Source organism: Camellia sinensis, unplaced genomic scaffold, assembly GCF_055761805.1.
Source record: "Camellia sinensis isolate YWXY unplaced genomic scaffold, ASM5576180v1 Unanchor12, whole genome shotgun sequence".
NCBI classification, from domain to species: domain Eukaryota; kingdom Viridiplantae; phylum Streptophyta; class Magnoliopsida; order Ericales; family Theaceae; genus Camellia; species Camellia sinensis.
Window position 1 is genome coordinate 149996 of NW_028128998.1, and position 14874 is coordinate 164869.

At 35.8% G+C, this 14874-nt stretch overlaps 1 protein-coding gene across 2 annotated transcripts; it reads left to right on the plus strand.

The window, feature by feature from the left end:
* The first annotated feature begins 5292 nt into the window (after positions 1–5292).
* Positions 5293–12146, plus strand: LOC145814637 (MLO protein homolog 1-like). Of its 2 annotated transcripts, none has more exons than XM_082911608.1 (9): positions 5293–5459; positions 5563–5623; positions 6102–6187; positions 6286–6360; positions 6615–6703; positions 6840–6889; positions 6995–7035; positions 7248–7326; positions 11877–12146. In XM_082911608.1, exons 1-8 carry the CDS (start codon positions 5355–5357, stop codon positions 7278–7280), a joined length of 540 nt encoding a protein of 179 aa, XP_082767734.1. In that variant the 5' UTR covers positions 5293–5354; the 3' UTR covers positions 7281–7326; positions 11877–12146. The 2 variants fall into 2 exon arrangements, 1 of the variants encoding a protein (XP_082767734.1); XR_014358005.1 differs by having other exon boundaries at positions 5314–5459; positions 6995–7048.
* The last annotated feature ends 2728 nt before the right edge of the window (positions 12147–14874 follow it).

Below are 14874 nucleotides of genomic sequence, written 5' to 3' on the forward strand. Positions count from 1 at the left end.
GTACGGAATGCCGTCTTAGGAACATCTTCCTCCCTGACCCTCAACTGATGGTAACCCGATCTCAAGTCTATCTTAGAGAAACAACGGGAACCCTTCAACTGGTCAAACAAATCATCTATACGGGGCATAGGATACTTATTCTTAACCGTAGCCCGATTCAACTTCCGGTAGTCTATACACAATCTCAAGGCACCATCTTTCTTTTTAACAAAGAGGGCCGGTGCTCCCCACGGTGAGACACTAGGGCGAACAAAGCCCTTATCTAGCAATTCCTGGAGCTGAACTTTCAACTCAACCAACTCTGCTGGAGCAAAACGGTAAGGTGCCATAGAAATCGGCGCCGTACCAGGCACTAAATCAATAGAGAACTCTATCTCTCGGTGAGGTGGCAAACTAACAAGATCTTTGGGAAAGACATCCGAATACTCACAAACCACCCTCGGCAATACATGCTGGGTCTCACCACTCTCACCACTCTCAAAGCTGGCAAGTAGACTACTAAGCTCACTTCGCCCTCGCGAATCATACCCCGGTGGCAAAACACTACCAACCCGGTCTCCCAAGAAATGGAACCACTCCCCGCTCAAGGTACACAATGTAACCCTCTGGCGGTAGCAATCAATAACAGCCCGGTATGACGATAACCAGTCCATACCCAAAATAACATCAAAACCCTTCATGGGCATGACAACAAACGGAAAAGGAAGCCTATAGTCGGCGACCTCTATATCACATCCTCTAACACCCTGTTTCAGAATCAACTCACCACCCAAAGGCGATACCACACAAATAGGAGATGCTAACTGTGCTAACTCCAATTCCAAAACAGATGCAAATGCAGCAGATACAAAAGAATGAGATGCACCCGTGTCTATCAACACATTAGCAACTGAGTTGCAAAACAGAAAAGTACCTCTCACTACTGATGGAGCCGGTACTAAATCCTGCGCGGTAACAGCATACACGCGCCCCGTAGGCCCCTGGTCTACCTGCTCACCTCTCGGAGCAAAAGACTGCTGCACAGACTGGGATGACGAAGCTCCCGGATTGGCCCTCGAGGCCTGCACAGACTGAGCTGGCTGAAAACCCTGCGTCTGCCTAGAACCAGACGCTCCCGAAGTGGCACTCAACTGTGGGCAAAACCTCTTCATGTGCCCAGGTTGTCCACACTGATAACAAATCAAGAGCTGCCCCCTGCCCAAACTCTGACTCTGCGGTCTAGCTGAAGAAGAAGCAGCTTTCTGACCCCCACCCTTCTGCGGGCAAACAGAAACCTTGTGACCCAGCTGGCCACACTTATAACAAGTGAATTCTCCCTGACTGCCTCTCCCCGAGCCTACACTCGGCACTGGAAAGGTCGATCTAGAGACTGCACCCTGAGACTGCTGAGGGTTATAACCCTTCTGTCTCCTGCCATCACTCTGACTATCCTGGCTCCTCTTGGAACCTCTCTGACCCTCATCCTCCTCCTGCATCATAAGCTCCATATGAGCTGCAGCATCCACTAGGTGTCTATACTCTCGAATATAAGACCCACCAATTCTCAACTTGAGGCCCCGCCTCAACTTCCGCTCAAACTCATAGCAACGGCGTTCCTCAGACGCCACCAGTTCAGGTGCAAACCTAGACAGACTGGTAAAAGTAGCCTCAAACTCGGCCACTGACAAGCCCTGCTGATTAAGCCGGCTAAACTGATCTCTCAGCTTCTCCCTAGCTGCTGCTGATAAAAACCTCTCCTGAAAAGCATTCACAAACGCCTCCCAAGTACCACCAACACGAGCTTTCTCGTATTTCCACCATTGACCCGCATCTCCCTTCAGTTGGAAGGATGCCAAGGTCACTTTCAGTGCTCCGTCCTCGATGCCAAGCATCTCAAACGTCTTCGTTGTCTGTTCGAGCCATTCATCTGCCTTAAGCGGCTCTTTAGGATCCCCGATAAACTCGTCCGGATTACACCGAAAGAACTCCCTCTTCAAGAAGGAAGGCCCTGCCTCAGCTGCCTGATTCCCAGCTCTAAGAATACCTAAAGCTCCTGCTATCTCTCTGGCCAAGGCACCCATAGCCTGCTGACCTACTGGCTCGGCCACATTGGCCTGCCCAACTCCCTCCTGCACTGCCGGAATCTCACCCTGTAACGGTACTTCCTGCCTCGCAGGTCTACCACGCCTAGCACCTCTTCCTCGTCCTGACATCCTAATAAAGGCAACACAGAACGTTAGCACATTCATAGGTGTGCCGAAACTAATCACTCACGTCCTAATGCATGGACAACTGTAATTCACTCCACATAAGCACATAAACACATAAGCACTTACGAACTTCATTTCCGGATAATGATAGTCCCGAGGCGTTACTAGAGTTCCGGTTAGAAACAGCATTGATCAAGTGCCTTTCCAACAAGACTCCCAGAAACTCAAGGATCCAATCAACATCCCAGAAATTAAATCCCATACCCACATAGTCACATAAGCATGTTAGCATTTAAGCACATAGCATATGATACTACATCTAAGTCTCTATCAAGCGAGACAAACCCATTGTGATCCTAATCACTTCCCACGTACCCAAAGTATTCGAACCCGGTACGCTCTGATACCAAGTTGTAACGCCCTCAAAATAATAACAATAAACCCATCAGATAAGACATGCATTTACATTTAAACTAACTGCATTCCTTTCATTCATTAGAATTCCAAGATGTAAGTAGTACATGTTAACCTCATAACAAAATGCCCTACGGGCTTACAGCTTTCCAAGTTAACACTTGGTTACAACAAAGAGTTCTAACTCGTTTACACATTAAGCCCTTGGCTTGAAATTACATGTAATACATCAACAGTAAAACGACAAAACTATGTCCGCCACTAGCCTCCCAGCTATGTCCTTGGAGGTGGCATGCTTCCTGTACCTGAAAATGATATTCCCATATAGGGTGAGCCACAGCCCAGTAGAAATACACTAAACCAACCATGGACAATGACTAAAACATTAGCAATTGATAGTTGGTCACCACTGATTCAATCACATAAATTACATATTTATGTCAACGACTTACAAGTCCCAATTACTTTTCATTTTCCCTTTTTTTAACAGATAAGCATGCTAGCTCTATCATCATTTCCACAGATACGTATAAAAACTATATCTCACATTCAGATAAGCATAAAAGCTATATCCACATTCTCAACAGATATGTATATCAACAATATCCACAGATAAGCATACAAGCTGTATCCACACTTCATAACAGATATGTATATCAACAATATCCACAGATAAGCATACAAGCTGTATCCACACTTCATACTTCACAAAGATAAGCATATGAGCTCTATCTTCACTTCTCTAGACAAGCATATGAGCTCTGTCTACGGAGTACATCCCCTATCTCCTCCAAATACCTATCCGGTTTAGAGGTCCATCCCCTATCTTCCCCTAAACCGCGGAGTACATCCCCTATCTCCTCCTCTACACATAACGTATATAAACACATTGGTTCTATATACAATCACACAATACAAACAATTAATGTATTCTAGCAACTGTTAAGTTCCATAACACATTCCATTGATTAGTTTCAGTTTGCCTAATCAACATACATTGTCTACAACAATCACGACTATCCTCCACCGATAGCCCAAAGCAGTTATTTCTAAAACAGAAAATAAATGCACAAATGGATATTCAATTAACATTTCATTTCCTCATTTCTCATCAATTAATTATCCCAATTAATTAAACAATGTAATTAGACCATTTTCCATAATTACCATTTCAACCCTTAGGTCCCATTTTCGTCAATGATTCAACAATCATTCCATTTTTCTAAGCCAAACATGCAACTAGGTTTATTATGAATAAAACCCCAACCTTTGTAAAATTACACAAAAGCCCCAAACCTTTACTTACCAAACCAAGCCCAACATCTCAAAATACCAAAATTTAAAGACAAAACCCATAGAGAGGAGTAGGTTATCCCTACCTCAAATTCGGAGTCCCAAAGGACAAGACGACAAAACCCAACGTGCTCCAAAACCCGAGATTTTCAGATTAAAATGAAGCCCTCGACGATCAACAACTTTTTTGTAAAGGCCAAAGGTGAGTAAATCACTCCTACTAGATCAAAACCTAGAGAGAAGGTAGAGTCTAGAGTGAGAGGCTCAACAATGGTGATTTTGGAAAAGTAAGAGAGAGAAGAGAAAGCAAAAAGTGATTTGGAAAGTCACAACTTCGGGTCTTTAACCCAGGTCTCCGCTCGAGCGTAAAACACGCCGCTCGAGCGGCCACTCACAGACTTACGCTCGAGCGGCCAACCTCCCGCTCGAGCGCAGAATGCACTCGCTCAGCACTTTTGCAGAAACAGACCTACGCTCGAGCTCCCAACCCTACGCTCGAGCTCACAACACTGCACAACAAGATACTGGATGGATGTATTCCCCGCTCGAGCGCCAACACCTCCGCTCGAGCGGACAGGCCAAAAATCTGGGCAACTAGTTTTGGTTTCTAAACTCAACCAACCTGTAACAAACCCGCTCAACACAACCTATAACTCAAATACAAAGTAAGAAAGGATGTAAACAAGATAATAAACAACTACCAACATCCACGGACACATGTCCGGATCGCTATACAACAAGGGTAAACCCGGGATCGCTATAGTTAAACATTATGTTGTCATTTTGCTGAAAAAAGGTCTGGATTTGGGGACAGATTAAATTTTATTTTGTGACTTTTACTCTAGTAAAGAAAAACTGCAAGCATCAGTCTTGCAGATGTCATCCAAAACATTGTTGTCATGTGGCACTGATTCTGGCTTAGTTTGATCTGCAGATATGACGGGTTCGGATACATCCATTTGGTTGATCATATCTTTCCACAGGGTTACCTTATACGATTTATATTAGGTCCAATCATTTTTCAAAATCTAATACTAATATATTGACACGGTTTTTGAGCTACGTGTTTCACTTTTAGTAGATTCTCATGTACCTGTTTTGAGTCATATTAGTGATTCTGTGAGCATCGCCAACTAGTGAAGCCTTTTGCAGGAGCTGTCTACAGAACTTTTTCAGATTTGCAGGGCAAGGGCTCTGCCTCCTACGCAATATGATGTTGTAACTTTCGAAATCATTTAGTTATTATGCTCTTTGTTTGTCTAATGGTCCCATTTTTTTTCTTTCATATTAACAGATCCATCTGATAGTAAAGTTATTAGAATGTTGGATTTATAATCCCCAAATGTTCTACTATGTAATCTGTTAGCGATTGGTACTTTAGACGTTCACACAAGCAAATATTTGAAATGTGAAGGTTGTATTGTACATGATCATCTACAATGTATTTGCAGATCATTAATGGAGTCTAAGTTGAGAAGTGGAACCACCCTCATTGTGGACCGCTATTCATTTTCTGGGGTAGCTTTTTCATCTACCAAAGGTCTTGACTTCGAATGGTGTAAGGTGTGAAGACATTCTTCAATTTAAAATTCCAATCTACATATCAGGCTATTTGGATGCAGCTATGTTTATCAAGTTTATTTATTATTTATTATTTATTCACCAGATGAAGAAATGGAAGGGTTGGGAATCAGATACGTCGTCTTTGGAATATCAATTCACCAATGGTAATTCCTTCCTGTTCTCAGTTCTCATTTAATTATTTTTTATATATGAAGATTGGGCCTAAGTTTGGGCCTTCGTAAATTTCAAATAGGGCCAGCTTAACGGCCCAGCTTAATGGCAACATTACATTATGGACCGAAATCTCCAGGGGCTGATTAATGTTAATTGTTGGGCTCCCAAAAAATAGTTTGAAAAATTGCCTGAAAATGAAGTGTGTAATTTGTTGTGCTACACTTGGAACAAATGTAATTCACATATTTTATTTTGAGCAATGATTAAGATTCCCACTCCCACAAGACCTCCATAAATCTGAACTACTCATGATGTATGAATGAACCTCACACATACATGGAGGGCTGTGATCACTTTGGGGATGTGGGCATCATCTCCAAAAGGGGTCCCAAACATTTTCCTTTTATTTTTTAGTAATTTTTTCGGATTTTGTAATATTATTGATGAGTTTTTTTTTTTCTTAAACAGATCCAGCAAGATTTAGGTTTAGTCATCAGACTTCATTTGTGAGACGTCATACTAGATTTTCCAGAACTCCTGGGATCAGATGGATTGTAAGATTATAACTCAGAGTAATTATGAATTGTTCAAAATATCATAGCACATTGTCTAATTTCAAAGCATGATATGGGATTATAATTTTTTATTCCAGGTTGCATTCTTCAGGCAATTCTTTGGTTCGGTGTCAAAGGTGGAATATATAACTATGCGCAATGGGTTTATCAACGTAAGTGGGCTTCTTCATTTCCCCAGGATTTTCAAGTTGAATCTCAAATGATTGACATGTTCGATTTAAATTGAACAATATAATAAATCCACTATCAAATTCAAGTACAACACATCAATCATTTGATACTTAACATGAACACCCCTAGAAGCAACTCCAAACAGGGCCTAAAGTCCTTTTTAAAATGTTAATTATATGCATGACCAATTCTGGTATGTCCCAACAGATTAAGTCTGATAAATATATGTATGTAGGCACATTTTGCTCCAAATACCAAATTTAATTTCCACAAATATATTAAGAGATCCATGGAAGATGACTTCAAGGTGGTGGTGGGAATAAGGTAACTTCATCATTTCTTCTTTCAATATTGTCAACTATATTCCTCACTGGCTTTGGGAATATCATTTAATGAATCTACCAAGACACTTATATGCTAATGATTTTTTTTTTTTTTTAAATTTGGGTTGATTTTGCAGTTTCCCACTGTGGGTTTTTGCTGTCATCTTACTGCTGCTGAATGTTTACAGTAAGCAATCATCTCTGTTTCTGTTTGATGATATCAGACTAAATTCACTTTTAGTCTTTCATGATTATATAAAATCATAATTTTTATCTTCTAAAACTTGTGTAGGCTGGTACACGCTTGCCTGGATCTCATTAGTGCCACTCATTGTAAGTAAGACATGTAAGTAATTTGGAAGCTCCTTACTGGAAACACTTCATCGCTTGAATTGTTCAAATTACTTCTCTCTGCAAAATTGTTGAATATGCTGTTCATTTCATGGCTGCTACATGTGCTTTGAATATCAATCAGACATGTTCTATTTAGGAAAGAAAAAATTCTAGATCTAATATTTTTTTAACTCTCGTTTCTGTTATTACAGGTCAAGCCCAAACCTAACTCAGCTAGCATATAAGGACTTCTGAGAGACTTAATGTTGACAGTTATTTCATTGATTTAAGGTTAGACAACGACCTCAATGCCTTCATTTCAAACTAATCGATGCGTGTTTTCTCACTATCTATAACTGAGTTGTAGGATTTTAAATTAGTTTTAGCATGATTGGATTGATTGATTGTGATTAAATTAGTTTTGTGAGCAAGCATTGTTAGGATAGACGTTCTCACTTAGAAGCGTGCTTATGAGATAAGCCATGGGGCACTAATGTTAGTTTTCAAGTCCAAGTTTGATGAAAACTTTCAAAGTTCATGGCTGCTCTAAGATTTCAAGATAAACTATGCTCCTTAGTGTTTTTTACCTAACATTTTTAAGAGAAAATTTTCAAATCCAAGCAGTTTAAAACTTATATTTCAAATCTATGTTCTATTTTACGAAGTCGTGTTTTCAAAATGCGACTGTAACTTCGAAATCTTGTTTGAAAACATAACTTGGGGGGTTTTGGGGATTGACTTGTTCAAAGTGTTTAGTTTCAGCACTGTGTCGAATGGGAAATGTGGCAATGCTTGGCTTGAACCAGAGGTCGTTGCTGCATAAATGTATGTGTTTTTGGCACCTGAGTAGTCTTGATTTATCACTGGGAAATCTGATGCTTTTTTCCATTCATTCAATGACTTCACTGAACATTCTTGGCATTCACCATTTGCATCCAAGTTTATTGACACCTGCATTAATGTAGACAAATCTAGCTTATACTCTAATCAACTTAAACCCTCTTTAATTTCTTGGCAATAGATGCAAAGGCCCAAAAATTAGATGACCTTTTGTGATAAATCTTGGGAAAATTCTAAATGTACTGAATTTGATCATGCAACCTAACACAATTCTCTCACTGAATCGAATCGGATTCTGTGCATGTAGAAGAATGATAAATTTTGTGGGCACATGATTTTGTGTCCTTAAATCCCTTGATTCTTCTGTCTCAATCCACTTTCAACTATTAAATCAGGTGTTTGAGATTTATGTATATTGAAATTATATAATTCAATACCTCACAATCTTAACCACATATGGTGACATTCAATGACAAAATTTGATTTTGAAATGAAACCCACTAAAATAACATACTAGCCTTATAGTTTGTAAAATAAGTTTTGCAAATTTCATCTGTATGTATCAGTTTATGTACTCATAGAAAAATATCTAGAAATGTTTCAAAACATGGAATGTGTAATCCGTACCAAATCAAGTTTATATTATATTCTACTTATTCATAAATCTCTCTTCATCTACTTATATTCTACTTAGTTTAAAATATTTTTTTATGTTTCAATAAGTTTTATGGGTGATATAATTACCAAAATACCCTTAATAATATTCGCATTAATGGTGAATGTTTCATGATATGAATATTCACACGGTTAAATATGAATGTTCACATCAAATCTTTAAAAAAATATATATGAATGTTTACATTATCAAGTTGCTAAAAATTCAAAAAAAATTTGTAAAGATAAAATTGTCTATAATATACCTTAAATATGATAATTAAGATTTGTTTAATCAAATATCCAAATGATAGGACTTATTGCAATATAAGAATATGTTATGAATTAATTGAGATACAAGTATTTGAAAAAGGGTTTTCTAATAAATCCTCCTATTTATTTTTGAGGCAACAATTTTTCTCCCAAAAGTATAGTAATCGTTTGTCCATTTTTAACCTATTCGAGAGCTAATAACCATGCAGATTTCTAGTCAAAGTGATGCATTTAAACTCTTACTTATGCAAATTTTTAAAAGGGGAAAGAGACAAGTGGCCTATTATGCATTTAAACTCTTACTTATGCATTTACTCTTACTTATGTAACTTGGAGTTGTTTTTTTAATGTCATGAGGAAAGAGACAAGTGGCCTATTATGAAATATGTTAGCTGTTTCAGATCCTTCCAATTTAGATTAATTTTTAAATTTTATTTTTTATTTTTTTAATGTTCATTGTTTTGTTAATTAGCTAGAAGGTTTAAGAAATGAATGTGGATGCTATTATTTGAAAGCTAATATCCATGCAGATTATCTTTAGAGTGAGTGACCTAATTCTGGGAAGTTGTATTAACAATTGTACTAGAAAGCAACACCAAACTGCCTTTTTCTTTTTTTTTTCGCTTGATTTGGATGCTGTTTATGGTAGTCTGTTTGTTTGTTTCATTTTGTTCTCTTCTTGGCTTTATATTCTCAATTCTGGATCAAAATAATTCAAACATCACAATCTACTAACTTTATTCATCTACAATGGTAGCGTAGACAGTAGACTGTCATTGGGTCTAACATGAGTAGTTTGATTGAGGTATTGCCAAGAGGAGTTGAGTAGAGTTGTGCATTGTATGAAACTTCGCATACCCTAAGCGTCTAAAATCTTATTAACAAATGCCCCTACACTCCTAAACAAAATCCCACGAATGCACAACTTCCTCATTATGTTTTGAAAATCTAAATGAAAAATGGACAAAATAAGACACCTCAAGCTAGCCTGATTGTAATTGCATGCTCTTGGTGCATACTGCCCATATTTTCGTTACAAATAAAAGAGCATCACATGCCTTGGGTGTCACATTAGAAACTTTACAGATGTTATTCCAACTCATCGCAAGGGATAACCACATTGGGGGGAAACAAAATAAAAAAAATAAACTAATTTATGACGAAAGTAATATGATCAAAAGCAATATTACATTAGGCCATGGTGGCTTCTCAATGTATTGCATCAATGATCTATCTTCTGGAAAAATTATTGAACAGGTTGAATCTAAGATCATTAGCAGCCCCTTCATTTATTGATGAGATCACACAGCGTGTGACACAAGACGTTGAGTCTAGGTTCACTACGATGATCAAGAACCTAACGGCACGTGTTTTGTTCTTAGAGTCACAGGGTATGGCTGGGAGTATGAGCTTGAGAGAGGTGCAATACTTACAAATTGACGAATTTTACGTTTTATCAATTTGCATATATACATATGGAAATTATTAACACATTATACTAACATATTGTAGGTGTCAGATGCATCTAGTGGGCAGCAAGCTTCAAAAGAAAATGAATAGGTATGCCACTCTACTATATTTCTGCATGTATTTATGATATTTGCTGTGTATGAAGTTCTTGAAGGATATCACTATATTTCCCCATGCATGTATTTGTGATATTTGCTGTGTATGAAGAGAATGTATGCAGCACAAATACTCAATTTTTCATGCCCTACGCGAAAGAACAGGTACATTATGTCATTTATTAATTATATGGCTTCAAATGATTAAGAACCTAGCTATCCACCAACTTGATATTGAATGAAACACATGAATTTCTAGAACATTATAAAACCAATATAGAAAAAGTAGAAGCATCAGTTTTTATTGAACTACCAATTAGATTACCCAAATATAACACCTCTACTGCAATGAAGAGCGCAGAACTATATATATAAACATGTGCTGGAATAAACAAAGTTACAGGTCCCATGTTCACTCAATAAACACCTCTACTGCAATGAAGAGCGCAGAACTATATATATAAACATGTGCTGGAACTATATATATAAACATGTGCTTTTGGTATTCCTTGTGCAATGTTTAACTGAATTCTCTCTAATCATGATGAGGCTGGTTCTGTTTCTGGGGCTGGGGCTGGGACAATCACAGTACAAAGGAATGTCGGAACTATATATATAAACATGTGCTGGAACTATATATATAAACTGTGATTTTCTCTCTAAACTGTGAACTATATATATAAACTGTGAACTATATATATAAACATGTGCTGGAACTATATATATAAACTGTGATTTTTATATACATATTATGCGTATATACTGTGATTTTCTCTCTAATCATGTGCTGGAACTATATATATAAACATGTCCTATCTTTGATTTTCTTTTATGGACTGCACTGCCCTTCAATCAATACTGTACAATCACAGTACAAAGGAATGTCGCAGGTTTTCCTTTGACAACAGAAATAATCAGAATAGCTTATAGATATGCCATTAACTCTGTCTGGCAACATGTTTAAATCCACATGCATCAGCAGAAATACATTGAATTCGATAGTGGATTTTGAATTTTTAATTTGGATATCAAAATTGTTTTGAGGATTTGAAATTCAAGAGTAGTGAACAAATGGTGCCAGTATTCCAGTCCTTCCATCTGATGTTTCTTAGTAATTTAATTAACTGTATGACTTATCAAATGGTGGGCCTTATATTATATTTGGTGCTGATATGATGAGATTAGGATGTTATTGTAATCACTAGGCATCTTCCAATAGCTGCCTTTTGTAGACCCTAGTGCTTCCCGGCTGCTTTCTCTAGACCTTGATAAGTGGAGTTTTGGGCTCCTTTTTGATGTCTTGCCTAGAAAAATTACTAGGATTCTTCCCCTATAAAAACCATGTACTTTACCCCTAAGGTTTTTTTTTTTTGCATTTCAACATTTCGAAAGTGATTTTTTACGTTACGGGCATTTTATGTACTACTTCAAATATATATGTACCTGATGGAAGAATTTTGTGCACGGGTAATTTTAACTAATTTGATTATTCGGATTGCATCTTTGCAGGTGGTTGCAGGTATGACCGGTAAAAAACAAGGGTAGTATGGATATTAGAAGTAAGCAATGATTTGTCTTATCCTGCCTCCATTCCCCTTCCCCTCTTACTCTGATTAGAGATTGGAATAAGATTTTTTTATCATGTGAGAACAAAGAATTATTGTTGCTACTGGTTATTCACCTTTATTTTTGCTTGTGGATTTTAATGCTGTTAAAACATGTGGTTTCTCATGCTATCAATCGGAATTGGATGAGCTCCATAAGAAGCTTAGTTCTGCATGTTTGGTTGTCATTACTTGATTGCATTTTTATGTCTTCTCACAATGATGTTCCCAGTCCTTGAAAGGCCTCGTGTTAGATCTTAAACCTTTAGTTCATCATTTGGGCTTTAAAATGCTTGTGCTTCATTGACACGCCTTTTATAAGTTCTATTAGTAGTATTGTGTACTGGAAGTGTTTTGACAGATATTACCCCAACTGGAATATGATGAAAAAAAGTTTCACATATTAAAAGTAATTGTTTAATTGTGACATTTTTTGTTTTTATTTTGTTCAAGCTTTAATATTTGAAGAAAATAGTAAGAATATCTAGAGGTTAGCTGTGGGTTTGATTTGTCTAATTTGTTTGATAAACAGCTGGATAGGTAAAAGGGCTTTAATGTTTCACAATTTGTTTATTTATTTATTTATTAATTTTTATTTTTATTTTTAATTTTTTGCGACGGTAACAAGATGGTCGCCAAAGATCATGTTAGTATTTTTCTTTGTTTTTTGCGACGGCAAAATAGGGGTCGCCATAAGTAGTTTAGGTGGTCGCAAATAATTTGCGACCGTTGTTTTGCCATCGCAAAAAGTATTTGCCACCCCCATATTCGCGACCCCCATTTGCCGCCGTCGCATGGGCCGTCGCAAAAAGTCTTTTGCGACTGTTTTTTATTATTTGCGACGGTTTATGGCGGTCGCAAAAAGTATTTTTTTTAGTAGTGTATATATATATATACCGAAACAAACAGACCATCAATATAGAATAAAGTCAATGGTAAACAAAGTATATAATTTTAATTTACCAAAAAAATAATATAATTTAATGATATTAATATTTGGAGTATTTATTTATAAATCCCTTTTCACTTATGTTTCGCTTAATTTAAATTATTTTTTATATTTTAATAAGTCTTATGAATGATATAGCTATCAAAATATCTCTAATAATAATATGGTGAAGTGCATTAATGTTCATATTGACCATGTAAATATTCACATCAATGTTTCATGATGTGAACATTCACACTGTCAAATTTATTTAATACAAATATTCACATCATCAAATTGTTAAGGTTTCAAAAAATATTTATAAAAGTAAAATTGTCTATAAAATATTTTAAATATAAAAATTAAGATTTAATAGATCAAATATTTAAAATAATATAATTTATTAAAATATAAGAGTATCTTATTGACTCATTGGAATACACTTAAAAAAATATTTTAATAAACTTTTTTTAATATTTATTGTTTCTTTGACCGGTCAAAACGTAATTATATAAGGAGAAATTATTTGATAGTTGTAAAGAAAAGCTCCACACTATATATGTTGCTATCTTATTGGTGTTGTTTGGTGTAGGTGTTAAAACAGATTATAGATTATAATTTAACAGATTATAGATTATGACTTTAATCAGAAGCTGTTAATCTGTTTGGTATAGCTGTTAGATTATAGATTTAAGTTGCTGAGTAGTGTTTGTTAAATAAGCTGTGAAGTAGCTTTTTCAATTAACTTTTATTTTTTATTATTCACTATTTGTTTACATTTCTCATAAAAAATAATAATAATATTTTATAGTCCATTTGTGTCTTTTTCTATTTTTAAAAAAATAAAAAATAAAAAAAATCTAAGAGTATAACCGTGAATTAATATGTTCACAACAGAAGTTGATAATCAGAAGCAAGGGGTGAACAGCTTCTCAGAATCAGCTTTTTTGACTTAAAATAAGTTATTAGAATCAGAAGCTGTTTAAAATAAATTTAACCAAACAGTCCAAAATAACTTTTTAAAAGCCAAAAGCCATAAGTTGGCTCAAAAAAGCCCTACCAAACACCCCCATTGTCTGGTGTGGAAAATTTAAGTTAGAGGGGTTTTACATCACTTATTTAAATTTATTTATTTAGATAAGTGTAATTATTTGTATCATATTACTTATTTATTTATTTATATATTTTTTTTATAAAAAGTACAATAACATATATACTTAGATCATTTTAAATACTTGTTAAACTAATAAAATATAACACCATATGTAACCCAAAAGTACCATATAATTTTTCCTATATAAACCATTGTCCAAAATTTTTAGTTTGGCCATTTTGTTTATTTTTTCTATGGCTTATTTTAAAAAATAGATTAAAAATCACTTTTTAATTTTTAACCTATTTTTATTTCTCACAAAAAATAAAAAATAAAAAAATAATTTTTAATCATCAATTCAAAACACTCCTACATATAAAAAATGTGGTACTACTTGTGAGAGTTTATTTTTATATAGTTTATAAGTCATTGCACTGTTCTGCTTGGGTACGTGACAGTGTTGAAAATGTGGTTGCTTGCATGTGATCATGTGCCGGTTTTGGGGAATCTAAATAATAAAGCATCAGTGAAAAGTCACTTTAACCTTTGCCCAAAAAGAGAATGAATAGTGATGTAGTCAAGATCAGAGCAAGTCTTGTTTGTTTGTCTACGATGCATGTGACAATGTGCCTGTTTGTCCACCTACCTACCTTCCTTCTTCTTTTTTTTCTCTCTCTCTCTCTCTTATTTTTGTTGGGGGTATATGTCAAGAAATGTGAAAAAATAAGGTAGCATTTGGTAGAATTTTATAAATATAATTTAAGAGTATGAGTTATATTTTGAGTTTGTGTGTTGTGAAATTATGATTTGAGTGTAAAAAATTTATTTGGTAAAGAGTTTTGAAAATAATTTTGAAAAGAATTTTAATTTGAGTGGAAATTG

Excerpts from the sequence above, each read along its gene's own strand:
- LOC145814637 (XM_082911608.1), top strand. The coding sequence starts at position 5,355 with ATGGAGTCTAAGTTGAGAAGTGGAACCACCCTCATTGTGGACCGCTAT. Across the intron at positions 5,460-5,562 it reads TTGACTTCGAATGGTGTAAG|ATGAAGAAATGGAAGGGTTG; the intron begins GTGTGAAGACAT and ends TTTATTCACCAG. Across the intron at positions 5,624-6,101 it reads GGAATATCAATTCACCAATG|ATCCAGCAAGATTTAGGTTT; the intron begins GTAATTCCTTCC and ends TTTCTTAAACAG.